Source organism: Dreissena polymorpha, chromosome 7, assembly GCF_020536995.1.
Source record: "Dreissena polymorpha isolate Duluth1 chromosome 7, UMN_Dpol_1.0, whole genome shotgun sequence".
NCBI lineage: Eukaryota > Metazoa > Mollusca > Bivalvia > Myida > Dreissenidae > Dreissena > Dreissena polymorpha.
Window position 1 is genome coordinate 52,816,975 of NC_068361.1, and position 16,504 is coordinate 52,833,478.

Here is a 16,504-nt window from a genome sequence, read left to right on the forward strand (position 1 = left end):
ATGTTGCAATATCATATCACAGAAAAACATCATATCATCAAATATATATGGGCCATGCTCTGTGAAAAAGGGGCTTAATGCATGTGCCGTAAGTGTCGTCCCAGATGAGCCTGTGCTTATCTGGGACGGCTCTTTCCCCATTATCTAGATTTTTGCTAAGAAAATAAAAAATATCATACAAGCTGATAGTGTCATCCCTGATTGCTGACTGCACAGGCTAATCTGGGACGACACTACGCAAATGCATTAAACCCCGTTTTCACAGAACACAGCACAAATATATAAGCAGTAACTGAAACAATAGTATGAACATGTATATTGAACAATAAATGCATTCATAAAATAGCAGTTGTAGAAGTACTTTTCTACATTCATGTTTACAATTGCTATGTACTAAAAAAGGTAAAATATTTTATCAACTTAGCTTTTTACATTACCTAGTATAATATAGCATTGTTAAGCATCGTATACATGCATTTTAAGTGAAAAACAAGATGTGTTTGTGAAACACAATGCCCCACCCCCACAATATTTGACCTTTGACCTTGAAGGATGACCTTGACCTTTTACCACTCAAAATGTGCAGCTCCATGAGATACACATGCATGCCAAATATCAAGTTGCTATCTTCAATATTGCAAAAAGTTATGGCCAATGTTAAAGTTTGACGCAAACAAACCAACAGACGGGAAAACAATATGTCCCCCAGTATAGACTGGGGGACATTAAAATGTGTTAAGATCCAGAAATTACTCAAAAATAAGAACTTAACAGTACATTGCAAGTACACATCAATGTAAAACAAGAGATGTTGTTTGTCAGAAACAAAATGCCCCCTATTGTGCCGCTTTGAAATAATATTTCAATACATCATTTGGCAGGTTTAGAAATTATCTCCATTTTAAAGCTTATTACTTCCCTTGGATTGTATTTTTTTTTACTTTTGACCTTGAAGGATGAGCTTGACCTTTCACCACTAAAAATGTGCAGCTTCATGAGATACACATGCATGCCAAATATCAGGTTGCTATCTTCAATATTGCAAAAGTTATCGCAAAACTTTAACTAAGGTTAAAGTTTTGGGACAGAATGACAGACAGGCCAAAAACAATATGCCCCCAATCATTCGCTTCGGGGGCATAAAAAATAGTAATGTGAAAAAAAAAGTAAAATATTTAAATGGTTTTCGAAATATTGCACATGTTTAATCAATTACACAAATATTGGTGATGAAACGCATAAATAAACATATCTACCTCAAAAAGGGGAGGAAATCAACTTTAAAATCAATGGCAGTGGAAATGTTTTTAACTAACCAAAGCACAAACGTGCGTCAATTTTAATGAAAAATTTACTGCATTAACAATGCAGGGAATTTCAAAGCCATGAATATTGAAGCCTGGTCCTGTATATACATGTTAAACATGCAAGCTTTAGTAAGAAAGCTTGTAGATTCTCAGCCAATTGTCACTTAATTTGAAATAACCACATTTTACATGGTACTGTGCAATTTATTTTGACACAGTTGGCAGCAACTGCAATGGCTTTCTAATAACAAAATAAAAATGTCTACTAATTTAATCAAAGCATAGCAATCTATACAGAAATATAGTTGAATTAGTGAACAGTTCAATAAAAATCTTTGTTTGTGCAGTTCAGCAATTCTTGCTGTATTATTAATTATAATTGAGTGGTAGAGAGCTTCTTTCGATAATCTACTTAGCAATACTTACAATGCAATTCCTTTAGTCTCCATTTACTGGACCGCTACTAGGCATTTTCCTACTCAACCGGTCAGTATTGTCACTGAATGGCTATTTCTTATTAAACCATTTATGCCTAGAGGACTCTCCCATCCTTCTAAATCAATTTATTTCCAAAATTAGGGATGTCTAGTATATTTATTTCTTTATTAAGAATATTTCTTACAGAAATTCCTATGCGCAGACCCTGTTAAGACGCTGCATCATGCGGCGTCTCATCTGGGTCTACGCTGTTTGCAAAGGCCTTTTTTCTAGACGCTAGGCATAAATGGGTTAATTCCATTATCATTGAAAGTAAAATATTTATTTGAAAAGTATACTACTCTTTGCTGGTCATGTATACATGTTATTCATAACTAAGATTAGTTCCATGGGACTTAGGTGATGATCATCTGAACCAGTAGCTCAATATGTCATTCTATTTCTACACACACATTGATTGGCTTGAAATATTGCGTTTAAACTTTTAAATTGATTTGCATTTTAAGCAAACTTATTTAGTTTTGTTAAGATTGCTTTGTGTTTCTATGTGATGTCATAACAAATTATGTCATTTGTAGTGAACAAAAGAACCGATGTTTGATTTTTGGGGACTTTGGATACAGTTCATGATAATGGATTTCTGGCTTTTCTGCACCAAACATTAGGAAACATCAATTTCTCAGTTAATGATAATTTGTAGTTCTGATGTGTAGAAATTTAACCCCAAATGGATACGATCAAATTGTTTAAAGCAAAGCAAAAAGAACAAATGGTTGCTTGTTGACCAAATATAACGATTATTCTTAAAAAATATTGTAATAAACTATATGTATTTATCTTTTATTTACTGAACATAAGTTATTTTAAGTGTAAAGTGTATAGAGCAAAAATGCTTTCTGCCCATATCATTTTGTAATATATCAAAATGAGGCTTTGGATAAAACATTGATTTTGGCTGAGCAGGATATACATGTATTACAAACAAAGAGGCATAAACCTGTTTTTCTGGTTAACCCACTAATCCCTTTTTTTGTACAAAGAATTTTTGTTCAGTGCGATCCAGCATTTTAGGCGCAAATGCATCCATTGTTTGACAGGACACATTTTGCAAGACCTCATGCTTATTTTAAATATGTTTTTAAATGTTTGTGTCTAAAATGTACTCCACATCTTGATATTAAATTGCTTCTTGTATTGATTATTATTAATTTCAACAGAAAATGACGACTTTATAGTTGATTCTGAGTACAATGACATACCTCCAAACATTGACCGATGTACATGTAAACACCTACTATCCAGATGTATATGTGCATAGGGAACATTCATGACCTGGTGCTCTGATGAGTGGTTTTGCACGAGTTGTGTTCTGTATTTCACCTGCCCGCAGGGCGAATGGAATACCATTTCACGCAATCAACAAGTGCGATACAAACCATTGGAACACTACAGCCAAGCAACATTACCAATATTACCTTTTTTTAATCCTTGATATGAAGTTGTTTTGTGTTTTTTTGCCATTTTCAACAGAATTTCAGACACATTATGGTGGTCAGTTTACCAAGTCACTCTTTCCAGGGTTAAAAGGTGTTATGCCAGTAACCCAGAACTTCCTTACTTGAATCAGAGATGGGGGACAATTGGCATATATGATATAAATGACTTCACAACCAATCTCCAAACAAGTTATGTGTCCAGGCTGAGGGATTCAACCTATGATCCTAGGCATTGTATGTGAATCATCATTCTTAATGTATTTCACACAGTGGGGTGCAGAATTCTGGTGTTTGTATTTGTTGTCAAAAATAAACAGTATTTCAGTTAAATTATATATTATTATTATTATATATATATTATATATATATCCCGGATCAAGAAGCACATCAAATGTCGTTTCTGTCCATAAATACTGCACGGATGTTCACAAATGTTCTGTGGAAATACCTTTTGTTTCCCGACATTTAGAGTGATGCAAATGTACTGCTATAGAGTCAGTTACAAAATGTATATATGAAATGCAAAACGCCTTACCCACTAGGATTCAATATTGTTATGGAGAGGGGTTTGCTTTTGTTTATCCCTGTTTGTACAATATACATACCGGTAGTGGTGCATTTCCTAAAAGGATGCTTGGTATGAACATAGTATACTTACATGAATTTACTCACCAGCTCACAGGCCTCACCAGCTTGTGGTTGTACAGAAAATATTCAATTATTAATTGTCAAATCATTTTGTATACACCAATCCCAATCCTTTTCTTTAAAATGATGCATTCTTGTTGATAATATCAGAATTTGAACAAGAGCTGTCTCCATAGGATGACACATGCCCCCGATAAACACTTTGATAGAAGTTATGAGCATTTTTCAAAACCTAAACATATTTTTCGAAACCTAAACGCTGACCCTAAGTTCTAGGTCAATGTCGAAGGGGTCAAAATGTGTGTGCGTATGGAAAGGCCTTGTCCATATACACATGCAAACCAAATATGAAGGTTACATCTGAAGGGACATAGAAGTTATGAGCATTTTTCGAAACCTAAACGCAAAAGTGTGACGGACAGACAGACAGACAAACGGATGGACAGTGCGACTGCTATATGCCACTGGGGGCATAAAAAGGCCAGATTGTGATCTATGTTATATATGGAAATCCAGTGTGCATAAGTTATTTTAACAAGAGCTCTTACAGGACTATTATCTGAGCAAAGTGATTGTTTAAGTGGATTTTTCAGCGTCTTCCAAGTCATTCGGTCATATCTCATCTGTCAGTTAACCCACTCACGCCTTTCCTGGGTATGGTGACTTTCCAGTACTACACATGATACCTATGTAAGTAACTGACAACATGCCAAGTACACCTTTTTATTCTCAAAAGTGCACTACAAGTATAATGCCAGACCGGGCTTCATGGCTTTTATTCTGAAAAGTGCACTACATGTATATTGCTGGACCCGGCTTCATGGCTTTTATTCTCAAAAGTGCACTACATGTATAATGCCGGACCGGGCTTCATGGCTTTTATTCTGAAAAGTGCACTACATGTATATTGCTGGACCAGGCTTCATGGCTTTCCTTAAGGTTTCACACGAATATCATTCAACAAAATTGTCAGAATGTATACCACCAATAAATGTGACCAGCACAAAGTGTATAAGAGATATGCATAAAGTTAGTAAACACAACATTCAAGATTTCACTTGGCATCAAAAATAAAAACAGACATCATACAAATGCCCTCAGAATACTAGTACCTGTAGATCTAAATTTACTCGGGGGCCGCTTAACAGTGGATGGTCTTTTCTTCGAGTCCGAGTCAGATTTGTCTTTATCCTTATCCCCTCCCAATTTAATATGTAGCTTTAACCCCGACCCCTGTCGAACCACAACTTTATCTTCGCTTGAGATGCTATCATTGGAGCTCGAGTCAACGTTTTCCTCCTCAACCTTTTTGCTTCGAGTTCTCGAGTCGCGGTCCTTCTTATCCCCCCTATGGCTGTCTTTACTGTCCTTGCTATCCTTGCTGTCATTACTGTCCTTGCTATCGCGGTGACCTGAATGTCGATGTGAGGAGTCCTTACTTCGACTGCTGTCCTTAGAATCGCTAGATTTATCACTCGATCGGCTACTGCCACGACTCTCACGATCTCGGTCTTTGCTGCTCTTCTTTTTGGATTTGTGAGAGTCTGTAAATAATGGTACTAAATCTTTCAAACATGCTGCAGAAATGTTGCATGGTCATTTAAAGGCAGGAAACTAGTTAGAAATTCATTACATCTTGCTTTATTAGTAAACTTGAGCTTTGCAATTAATGTTTAGGGCTGCATTATCAAGGATTATTAAAATCTCATTACCAAACTAAAACAAGAGCACCGCATAACGGGTGCCACGCTCGGCTGCGGGTGCAGTTTTGAATAAATGAAAGCTTGTCAGATTTTTTCTTTTTTTAGGTCACTGACCTTGACCTTTGACCTAGTGACCCAAAAATGGGTGTGGTATGTAGAACTCATCAAGGAGCAGCTACATAGGAAGTTTCAAAGTTGTAGGTTGAAGCACTTTGATTTTAGAGCCAATGTTCAAAACCTTGACAAAATGTTCAGGTTTTAGCACGACACGGACGGCGGACGACACGACGACGGACACGACATGCTGGCTATGACAAAACCTCGGGTTTTTTCCAAAAACAGCCGAGCTAATAACTTTCTTTGAGCACATTAAAAATGGTAAATGGACAATCATTAATTGTGGAAGGTTTTTAGCTACCGTTTGTTTATCTAACTTATACGCCATAATTGTAATAAGATGGTTTTATATTTCTGTTTTTGAGCAAACAATGTCACAAAATACATTCAATGTGAAAATAAGATAGATTTCTTACAGTATCTGCTGGAATACAAGAAAAAAAGTTAGCACAATCATTGAAACACACAGCTGCAAAAACTAGAGCTTTGTCACAGACGTGACGTATACCCTCACGTGCCACACTGACACAGACTATTTTGCATGCTGTCTTCACAAAACAAGAGTCAAATTTATGGCGATTTTTAAGAATTATAATGCCATTATCATTGATGGGCATTTCGACCTTTGAACTCTTTAATTCTTTCGCATGACATGCCGTCCAAATTTATAGCCATTTTTTACTTTTGAACTCCAAGTGTGACCTAGACCTTGGAGTCATCGACATAATTCTTTCGCATGACACATCGTCCAATGATTGTGAACATATGTATCAGGTATTTTTAAAATCTCACAATAAATGACATAGTTATGGCCCGGACAAGATCATTTATGGCCGTTTTTGACCTTTGAACTCACAGTGTGACCTTGACGTTGCAGATATCGACGTAATTCTTTCGCACGACACACCGTCCAATGATGGTGAACAAATGTGCCAAATGATTTTAAAATCTCACAATGAACAACATAGTTATGGCCCAGACAAGCTCATTTATGGCCATTTTTTACCTTTGAACTCAAAGTGTGACCTTGACCTTGGAGTTATCGACATAAGTCTTTGGCGCCACACACCGTCCAATGATGGTGAACAAATAAGCCAAATTATTTTAAAATCTCACAATGGATGACATAGTAATGGCCCGGACAAGCTCATTTATGGCCATTTTTGACCTTTGAACTCAAATTGTGACCTTGACCTTGGAGATATTGACATAATTCTTTCGCACGACACACCGTATAACGATGGTGAACAAACGTGCCAAATGATTTTAAAATCTCACAATGAACAACATAGTTATTGCCAGATAAGCTCATTTATGGCCATTTTTAATCTTTGAACTCAAAGTGTGACCTTTACCTTCGAGATATTGACATAATTCTTTCGCGCGACACACCGTCCCATGATGGTGAACAAATTTGCCAAATGATTTTAAAGTCTCACAACAAATGATAAAGTTATGGCCCAGACAAGCATTTGACCCTTGAACTCCAAGTGTGACCTTGACCTTGGAGATATCGACGTACTTTTTTCACGCGACACACCGTCCCATGATGGTGAACAAATGTACCAAGTTATTTTAAAATCTAATGATAAATGACATAGTTTTGGTTCGAACAAACTTTTGATTTAAAACACACTGAGTGACCCCGTGACATAGTTTTTGACCCAGCATGACCCATATTCAAACTTGATCTATTTATCATCAAGATACAACTTGTGACCAAGTTTGGTGAAGATCGGATGAAATTCGGGACAGAACGACAGACCGACCGACCGACAAAGTGACTCCTATATAGCCCTCATTACCAATGGTAATGGGGGTATAAATATCATAGTAATGCTTCTACTAACATGCTTTAAATAGACATCATCATAATGAATAGCAGTTTATGATACCATGACAGTGAATATTTGTTTTAAATAAAATTTCAATATAGGTTATTCTGACCCTAAAAATTCTTTCAATTAGCAATTGAAAGATTGTGTGAAATTTGTCCGCCACCTAATAGTTTTACCATAGACAATATAACACGTTTTGTAATATAACCTGGTCTGTTGTTAAGTTTATAAAGCAATGTTAAAGAACAAAACACCAACATTTTTACATTGCCAAGATATGGAAAATGTTATTGGCATACAGAGCTATAAGGAAAATGATTCACCCTTTCCCCCTTAAGAAGCGAAGTGAAAATGGCTTTTGTAACTAGCATAAAACCAGAACAGCCTGCGAGTAAGTCACAGTCTGTTCAAGTTTTATGCTGTTTGCTGCTCATCAGTATCTAAGGGTTACAAATGAAGCCTTTAAAACTTAAATTTAGTTTAAAAAAAAGGTCTTTAATTAAATACGTATCTTAGCGGGAAAGGGAAATGGAGCTTTATTTTTCACTTAATATTTGTTGTACTTCTTTATAGCCTCACAATACATTTGAGATGCGCTCAGGAAAAAACAACTTAACACGCATGACAAGATTTTTGTTTCAATGAGATTTCCTTAAAAATATTGATTCCATAAAAAGAGGTAAGTATTGTGCTAGATTAACCTGTGTGGTCTGTATAGGCTGAACTGAGACGACACTAGGCAAATGCATTAATTGACTGCGCAATCTGGTTGGGAGCTATGCTGTCCGCTATAAAGTCGCACAAGATTTTGAGGTCTTATGAGCAGACAGGGTAGCTAGAGTCCAGGCTACATTGGTCGTATCTGGCATGAGAACCATTATGCATGAGGCGGTTCGAATGCAACTTTATGCAAAACAGGACAATACTGTTTATTCTATCGCTATCATATTAAGATACAGGTAAGCCAATGATATTTTTTATGAACCAAAATCCAGAGAACTTCATTGGTTTCAAACTAATGATTGCATGCAAGCTTGGTAGCTCACTTACCATTACTACTGCTGGGTTGCACTAGTTTAATCCACTCGTCAAAAATTTCTTTGGCCAGAGACTTAGCATCTGAAATTAATAGTTTGAATTAAGCTTAAAAATATGTGTTATTCCTTCCACAAAAAACAATTGACATTATTATAATGATTATACAAAATCAATATTTACAGATAAGGCACTGTACAATTCATATACAAAATGTTTATTTCCCAGAAACTCACCGTCATGATCCTGTTTGCACAGCTGCTTGATGGTTTTTGCAGCTTTGTTGGTCTTGAGTATCTCCACTGTGACTGGTAGTGTCTTGTAGACTTTGAGTATCTCACACAGCATGGGCATGTTGTCCTCCTCCCTGCATTCCTGCAGCCAGTCATTGAGGGCGTCCCAGCCCCCACCAGTCATACACCTGTAGTGAACATAGGGCTTGTGAGCCAGTCTAACACCTGTAGTGAACATAGGGCTTGTACCAGTCATACACCTGTAGTGAACATAGGGCTTGTGAGCCAGTCATACACCTGTAGTGAACAAAGGGCTTGTGAGCCAGTCATACACCTGTAGTGAGCATAGGGCTTGTACCAGTCATACACCTGTAGTGAACATAGGGCTTGTACCAGTCATACACCTGTAGTGAACATAGGGCTTGTACCAGTCGTACACCTGTAGTGAACATAGGGTTTGTGAGCCAGTCATACACCTGTAGTGAACATAGGGTTTGTGAACCAGTCATACACATGTAGTGAACATAGGGCTTGTGAGCCAGTCATACACCTGTAGTGAACATAGGGTTTGTGAACCAGTCGTACACCTGTAGTGAACATAGGGCTTGTGAGCCAGTCATACACCTGTAGTGAACATAGGGTTTGTGAACCAGTCATACACATGTAGTGAACATAGGGCTTGTACCAGTCATACACCAGTAGTGAACATAGGGCTTGTACCAGTACATACACCTGTAGTGAACATAGGGCATGTACCAGTCATACACCAGTAGTGAACATAGGGCATGTACCAGTCATACACCTGTAGTGAACATAGGGCTTGTACCAGTCATACACCTGTAGTGAACATAGGGCTTGTATCAGTCATACACCTGTAGTGAACATGGGGCTTGTACCAGTCATACACCAGTAGTGAACATAGGGCTTGTACCAGTCATACACCAGTAGTGAACATAGGGCTTGTACCAGTCATACACCTATAGTGAACAAAGGGCTTGTACCAGTCATACACCAGTCGTGAACATAGGGCTTGTACCAGTCATACACCTATAGTGAACAAAGGGCTTGTACCAGTCATACACCTGTAGTGAACATAGGGCTTGTACCAGTCGTACACCTGTAATGAACATAGGGCTTGTACCAGTCATACACCAGTAGTGAACATAGGGCTTGTACCAGTCATACACCAGTAGTGAACATAGGGCTTGTACCAGTCATACACCTGTAGTGAACATAGGGCTTGTACCAGTCATACACCTGTAGTGAACATAGGGCTTGTACCAGTCATACACCTGTAGTGAACATGGGGCTTGTGAGCCGTGCTCTGGGAAAACTGGGCTGAATGCATATCTACTTAGTGTCATCCCAGATTAGCCAATGCTAATCAAGGACAATACTTCCACTTTTATGGAATTATTCTTTTAAAAGGAAGTCTCTTCTAGATAAAAATCCATGTAAAGCAGAAAATTCCCTTTCAGATAAAATTGTGCTGACTGCACAGGCTTATCATGCATTAAACCAAGTTTTACCATAACAAGGCTTATATGAAAATCAAAGCTTAAAAGCCGCAAGAGCCCATCAACAAGCTCATTCGTTAATAAGGCTGATGGCCCCTTCTGGCTATCAAGTAATGGTTGGATTGCTAGCCTTTTTACCACTTAACCACTCAGAAACACATTTTGAGGCATTTGTAGTCCTCTAAAACATCAAATAAAACTTCAGATCTTTCTTACTAGTAGATTCAAGTTTTAAAGGCTTCATTTCCAACCCCACGGTACTGATGCGCAGCAAACAGCATAAAACATGAACAAGCATGCAAGTACTCACAGGCTGATATGGTTTTATGCTGGTTGCACATAGCCATTTTCACTTTGCTTCTGAGCAGAGAGTGTTAAAACAGTATTTCTGTCACATCAAAACAGTCAGTTAACCTACTCAAATATTTTGCCTAGGCCAGGCAAGCAAATCTGTGTGGTTGACCACCACATAGGGCATACCTACTCTTATACCTGTTACTGATAGGTAACTTTCTTGCATCAGACGTATGGATAATGGATGGCAGTAGAAACCAGGCTATTGTCAAGCAATATGGTCCCCTACCGGCTCCACCATTGTCAGAAATTCCACAATTTTCAGAATTAAAAAAAAAAAAATTGGTTGCCATAGCAACCACAATTTTTGACGTAGGAACAAAATGAAATGATGTGCATAATGTCCATATTGCCATCTATCCATGTTGCAAGTTTCATGAAAAAATATTAAGAACTTATCGCAGGACCCAGAAGTGTGACAGACAGACAGACTCACAGACGCACAAAGCGCAAACCATAAGTCCCCTCCGGTGAACCAGTAGGGGACAATAACTACATGACTACCAGTTTTGTACTGGTCATGGAAACAAACTAACAAACCCCAGACTGCTAGCCAATCACTCTTCCAACTAAACTATTAAGCTCTGACAGCACGTGTGCTGATAAGACTGCTTGGGCTTTCAAGGGATCAATGAGAAGTTTGTAGAAATAACCTATTTGTCTGTAGCCAAAGACAAGCAAAAATAAACAAGGGCAAGGTATAAATTTTACCTGTCTGATATGTTACATGCATTATTTATTTATTTCCGAGAAAACCAAAATGATATCCAGAATAAGTCCTTAAATCCTTTACCTGGTATGGTTATTGCCAGTTTTTCAAATAAATTACAACATTTTATTAACATCCTCACTTCCTGTTATCATTTAAGACAATGTCTAGAAATCAAAATGCCATCAGTTCGGAAGGTGATATTTTTTGTCATCATGGCAAACACTATGTACCATTTTGTCCTCATTTGGCATTTTGAAGGTTTGATTCCATTCACTGTCTTACCGCAAATGAGACAGAACCCACAAAAACCCTTGGAAATAAATGTTCAAAACTTCTACTTACCTTTGTAGTGCTTGTTTAAGAACCTTTCATTTCATAATTATAAGGATACATGTATCTTAATTATTTCTAGCAACGCCATATCTAATATATTTACATCTGCTAAATTGTCAATTTGTTCTTCAAATTTGTCACTAAAGAGATAAAGGATAAACAAACTGATTAAACATATGGGTAACTTAACAAAAGTCAGACCTGACTGACACTTTTAAGACAGGTCCGATTGAAAATGCTATGTTGCCGTTCCTAACGTCCGGTAAATAATTAAAGAGCAAAAGTTTCTTTATTTAATAAAATTAAAACCTGAAAATAAAAGATAGCTTAAATGAAATATGAGCAGTGTACGTCGTATTTTTGTAAATATTCATGAAATGTTACTGCGTATGTGCACCAAACACAGCCCCATATGCGAGTAAATATATCAAAAGCTTTCATGGTTTGATAACTGAAAATAGCTTCTGTAACTCAGATCGTTGTAATCTTGGTATTTACAGTTCGTTCTCAATCAAATATCCGCTAAAAAGTGCTTTTTCATTGATTAATATATCTTTGTGGCTAGTTTGTTGATATTTGTAGTTTAATTCTGAGTTTTCATATAATTTAGCGACTGGGAAATATTTGTCATTGAAATTTTCTAATTACATGTACCAATAAATTGCTCTGTGCTATTTAAACTTGGTTTGTTAAATTATGTTATTGATATCCCACATGTTATATATTGTTTTAGATACTTCATTGATTCATAACAAGTATAAATGTTTTGTCTTTTTTAATAATTTATTTACATTTTTCAGTCACTGTCACACTACCATGTAACTATCAGTATCTGAAAACATTTATTTTAACAGCAATCTGCATACCAGTATACAATTATTTAATTTTCAATTGAGAAATTGCATCAATTTTAACTAATTTTTGGTTTAACAAGGGCTGTTTGTAAAACATGCATGCCCCCCATATGGGCTGTCCGTTGTAGTGGCAGCCATTGTGTGATACATTTTTTGTCACTGTGACCTTGACCTTTGACCTAGTGACCTGAAAATCAATAGGAGTCATCTGTGAGTCACGATCAATGTACCTACAGTGCCTTCCCCAGGAATTTGTTCAGGCGCCCCGGGGGTGTGTTGGGGAGGGGTGTCCCCTCCCGACGTTGATTTTTTTTTTAATTTAACGTGTCAATTAACGTTCTGTGGTGCGTTATAACTAAAAAAAAACAGCGTCAAAAGACGTCATTTGGTGCGCTATGCTTTTCCGCACAGATAGTAAAATCCCGACTCGAACGATTCCCCAATACATCCGTTTCAACCCGACTCTATTACTGTATACTTACTATTTTTTATGTTTCTATGTATTACCCGATAATCCCGTTTATTCCGTTTTTATCAATCTCTTTCTGGTAAATATTTGCGATAAAAGCTTTCAGTTATTTCTTTAACACAAACCTTGCCATTTTTTAAGTGACTATAGATTTGATGAAATATTGCCTCTGAATATGCGTCAATCCCCTGACCTGTTGTGTGCTTGTTAAAACGCTCAATACACGACATTTGTATGCAATAGACGCGACATTGTACATGCTGCATAATTTTCGCGCTCTTTTTAATTGAGAAAAAGATTCGACACAAAATAAATTTGCACTGCTAATTTGAAGCAAAAATATTTAACGTTGCGGTAACATTTACATTCGGAAGTGTGTTTCGGATTAAAAACGCGTTAACATCGACTTACGATAATGGGTTTCGGATTACAAATTTAATTATTCCCATTTTAGATTTCAACAAATATTAACCGTTGCGTTATAAATTATATAATTTGTTTACACACTTTACGAGTCGAATAAATGTTTTGACGGAATTATGCATGAAATTCACGTTGTCCACGAGGATCACGGCCGGTTGCCATCATCAGTTATCGATTATCATACGAAACAAAAATTTGTTAAAGAGCATTACGTGTCGAATAAATGTCAGAAAAACGAGGTGAATCAGTTCTATAAATGGACATGTTGAAATATACATGTACTGGAATTAAATTAATTGTTATCACATAATTGTAACTGGGAGTCATTTGCACAACTTACTCGCTATAATAATTAATTGTTTACCACTTGCAATTAATTTCTCGTATTAATAATGAGTCATAGGTAACACTTGTTTACAGTAAAAAGGTGTGATGATGATGCCTGAAACCGTCTTTAATGTTCTGTACTGTACTAATTACCGGTTTTATATTACTCAAATGGTACAACTTCTTGCTCATCAAGCTGCGATCAACTCTTACTTCATGCCGACGTCAATCAAAAATAATGGTCGATAGTTAACCCCGCCCTCATAAGCATTCGCGTAACCGATTGGACGATGAACTTCACAGTTTGACGACTGGAAAGTTACCAGATACATCCTTGTCAGCATTTAAATGACCGTGTAATGTGGCTAGAATAATCGATACGCGCGTCATGCTATTCTCTTATCAGTGGATTATCCATTACCCCATGTGGTGTTTATGGCGATTATTTGTGAAAGTAGGTACCGAGTGCTCTTTTAAATCAGGGAATATTGATACACTGATAGGGAAACCTTGATTTTTTTGGACAATCTCCACTTTCTTTTACTGAAGAATACACTGATCGGAAAATTTCAAGCGCCCCGGGGACTCTGACTTCGAAATTCAAGCGCCCCGGCAAGGGGCGCTTAAATGACCTGGGGAAGACCCTGACCTATGAAGTGTCATGATCCTAGGCAAAAGCGTTCTTGAGTTATCATCCGAAAATCATTTTACTATTTCGGGTCACCGTGACCTTGACCTTTGACCTAGTGACCTCAAAATCAATGGGGGTCTTCTGTGAGTCATGATCAATCTACCTGTGAAGTTTCATGATCCTAGTCATATGCGTTCTTGAGTTATCATCCGAAAACCATTTTACTATTTTGGGTCACCGTGACCTTGACCTTTGACATAGTGACCTCAAAATCAATAGGGGTCATCTGCGAGTCATGATCAATCTACCCATGAAGTTTCATGATCCTAGGCGTATGCATTCTTGAGTTATCATCCGGAAACCATTTTACTATTTCAGTTCACCGCGACCTTGACCTTTGACCTAGTGACCTCAAAATCAATAGGGGTCATCTGCGAGTCATGATCAATCTACCCATGAAGTTTCATGATCCTAGGCGTATGCGTTCTTGAGTTATCATTCAAAAACCATTTTACTATTTCGGGTCACCGTGACCTTGACCTTTGACCTAGTGACCTCAAAATCAATAGGGGTCATCTGCGAGTCATGATCAATGTACCTATGAAGTTTCATGATCCTAGGCCCAAGCGTTCTTGAGTTATCGTCTGACAACCACCTGGTGGACAGACAGACCGACATACCGACAGACCGACATGAGCAAAGCAATATACCCCCTCTTCTTCGAAGGGGGGCATAAATATTATTCTTATGATATGTGTTTTGCTTTTTAAGTGTTCAGGTGTGTTGTTTATTTTCCATTCCATTTTTCCAATTATCATTTTGTCAATAAATTTGAGTCGATGACGTGATGTTTGGGTCCTATGAATCCCCCAGTCCAGAGCTCAGTGGGTTTTTTTCGCCTATAAGGGAATGGTGGCAGTTTAAAGGAGAACAAGGGACAAAATTGTCACAAAACCAGGTTTTCATTGTGAAAAAAAAATCTGATAAAGGGAGAAAACTCAAACTGAACTTTTGAAATGAACAAACAAAATTAACCCCATTTGTAAGTTTGTTTTTAAAAAAAATCTATTTTTAGTCGTGGCGACCTTGACATTGGAGATATTGACGTGATTCTTTCGTGCAACACACCGTACCATGATGGTGAACAAATGTGCCAAACGATTTTAAAATCTCACAATGAATGACATAGTTATGGCCAGAACAAGCTAATTTATGGCCATTTTTGACCTTTGAACTCAAAGTGTGACCTTGGAGATATTGACGCAATTATTTCGCGCGACACACCGTCCAATGATGGTGAACAAATGTGCCAAATGATTTTAAAATCTGACAATGAACGACATAGTTATGGCCCGGACAAGCTTGTTCCGCCCGCCCGCCAGCCAGCCAGCCAGCCAGCCGCCCGCATTCGCCAATCTAATAACCAGTTTTTTCCTTCGGAAAACCTGGTTAAAACGCATTTTTTAGGAAAAAGGGAAAATAAAAAATTCACTCTTTTATATGTAATGATATTTATTATATGAATACACATGTATGTATGAATGTAATGTTCACAGATGAATGTCTCTGTTCTTTTTCTTCAATATATCTCAATGATGTTTTCATCATTAGTTTCAGACAGTTCAGCCTTCATGCACAGTCCATGGTTCAAACAGAAATCTCAAACCTAAATTCAAGCACTTTTCAAGGATTTTTTAAGGCCAAATTTTCATTTTCAAGGCCAAGAACCGTACGTTAGTTTCCTTTAAAAAAAATGCATTTTCAAGCCAGATTAACACAGTAATATATCATTTATTTGCTCAAACACATTAAACTTATTTCACAATAACTCATACATGTTATTTCTAGTTATTACATACAAATACATGTTATCCATCCTTAACTCAATGAGTCTCACATATGTATTTACTTTTTAAAGATATTACAAACAAACACATTGTCTCTTTCTATGCTCACATCAAACAGACTAGTTTATTTCATTTAAACAGAAGTCAGTTACTATAACATTTTGTATTTCACGGGGCTGTTGTTGTTATGTCTGTTTTAGATTCAACAGTTTTAACAATAGT

At 37.1% G+C, this 16,504-nt stretch overlaps 1 protein-coding gene across 1 annotated transcript in view; it reads right to left on the reverse strand.

The window, feature by feature from the left end:
• LOC127836972 (serine/threonine-protein phosphatase 1 regulatory subunit 10-like) overlaps nt 1-16,504 on the reverse strand; it is an 84,429-nt gene that overhangs the window by 21,220 nt on the left and 46,705 nt on the right. The window contains exons 5-7 of the mRNA XM_052363646.1: nt 8,819-9,003; nt 8,598-8,666; nt 5,002-5,433 (exon numbers count right to left, since the gene is read on the reverse strand). Coding sequence (XP_052219606.1) covers nt 5,002-5,433; nt 8,598-8,666; nt 8,819-9,003 — 686 coding nt within the window. The remainder of the gene's footprint in view (nt 1-5,001; nt 5,434-8,597; nt 8,667-8,818; nt 9,004-16,504) is intronic.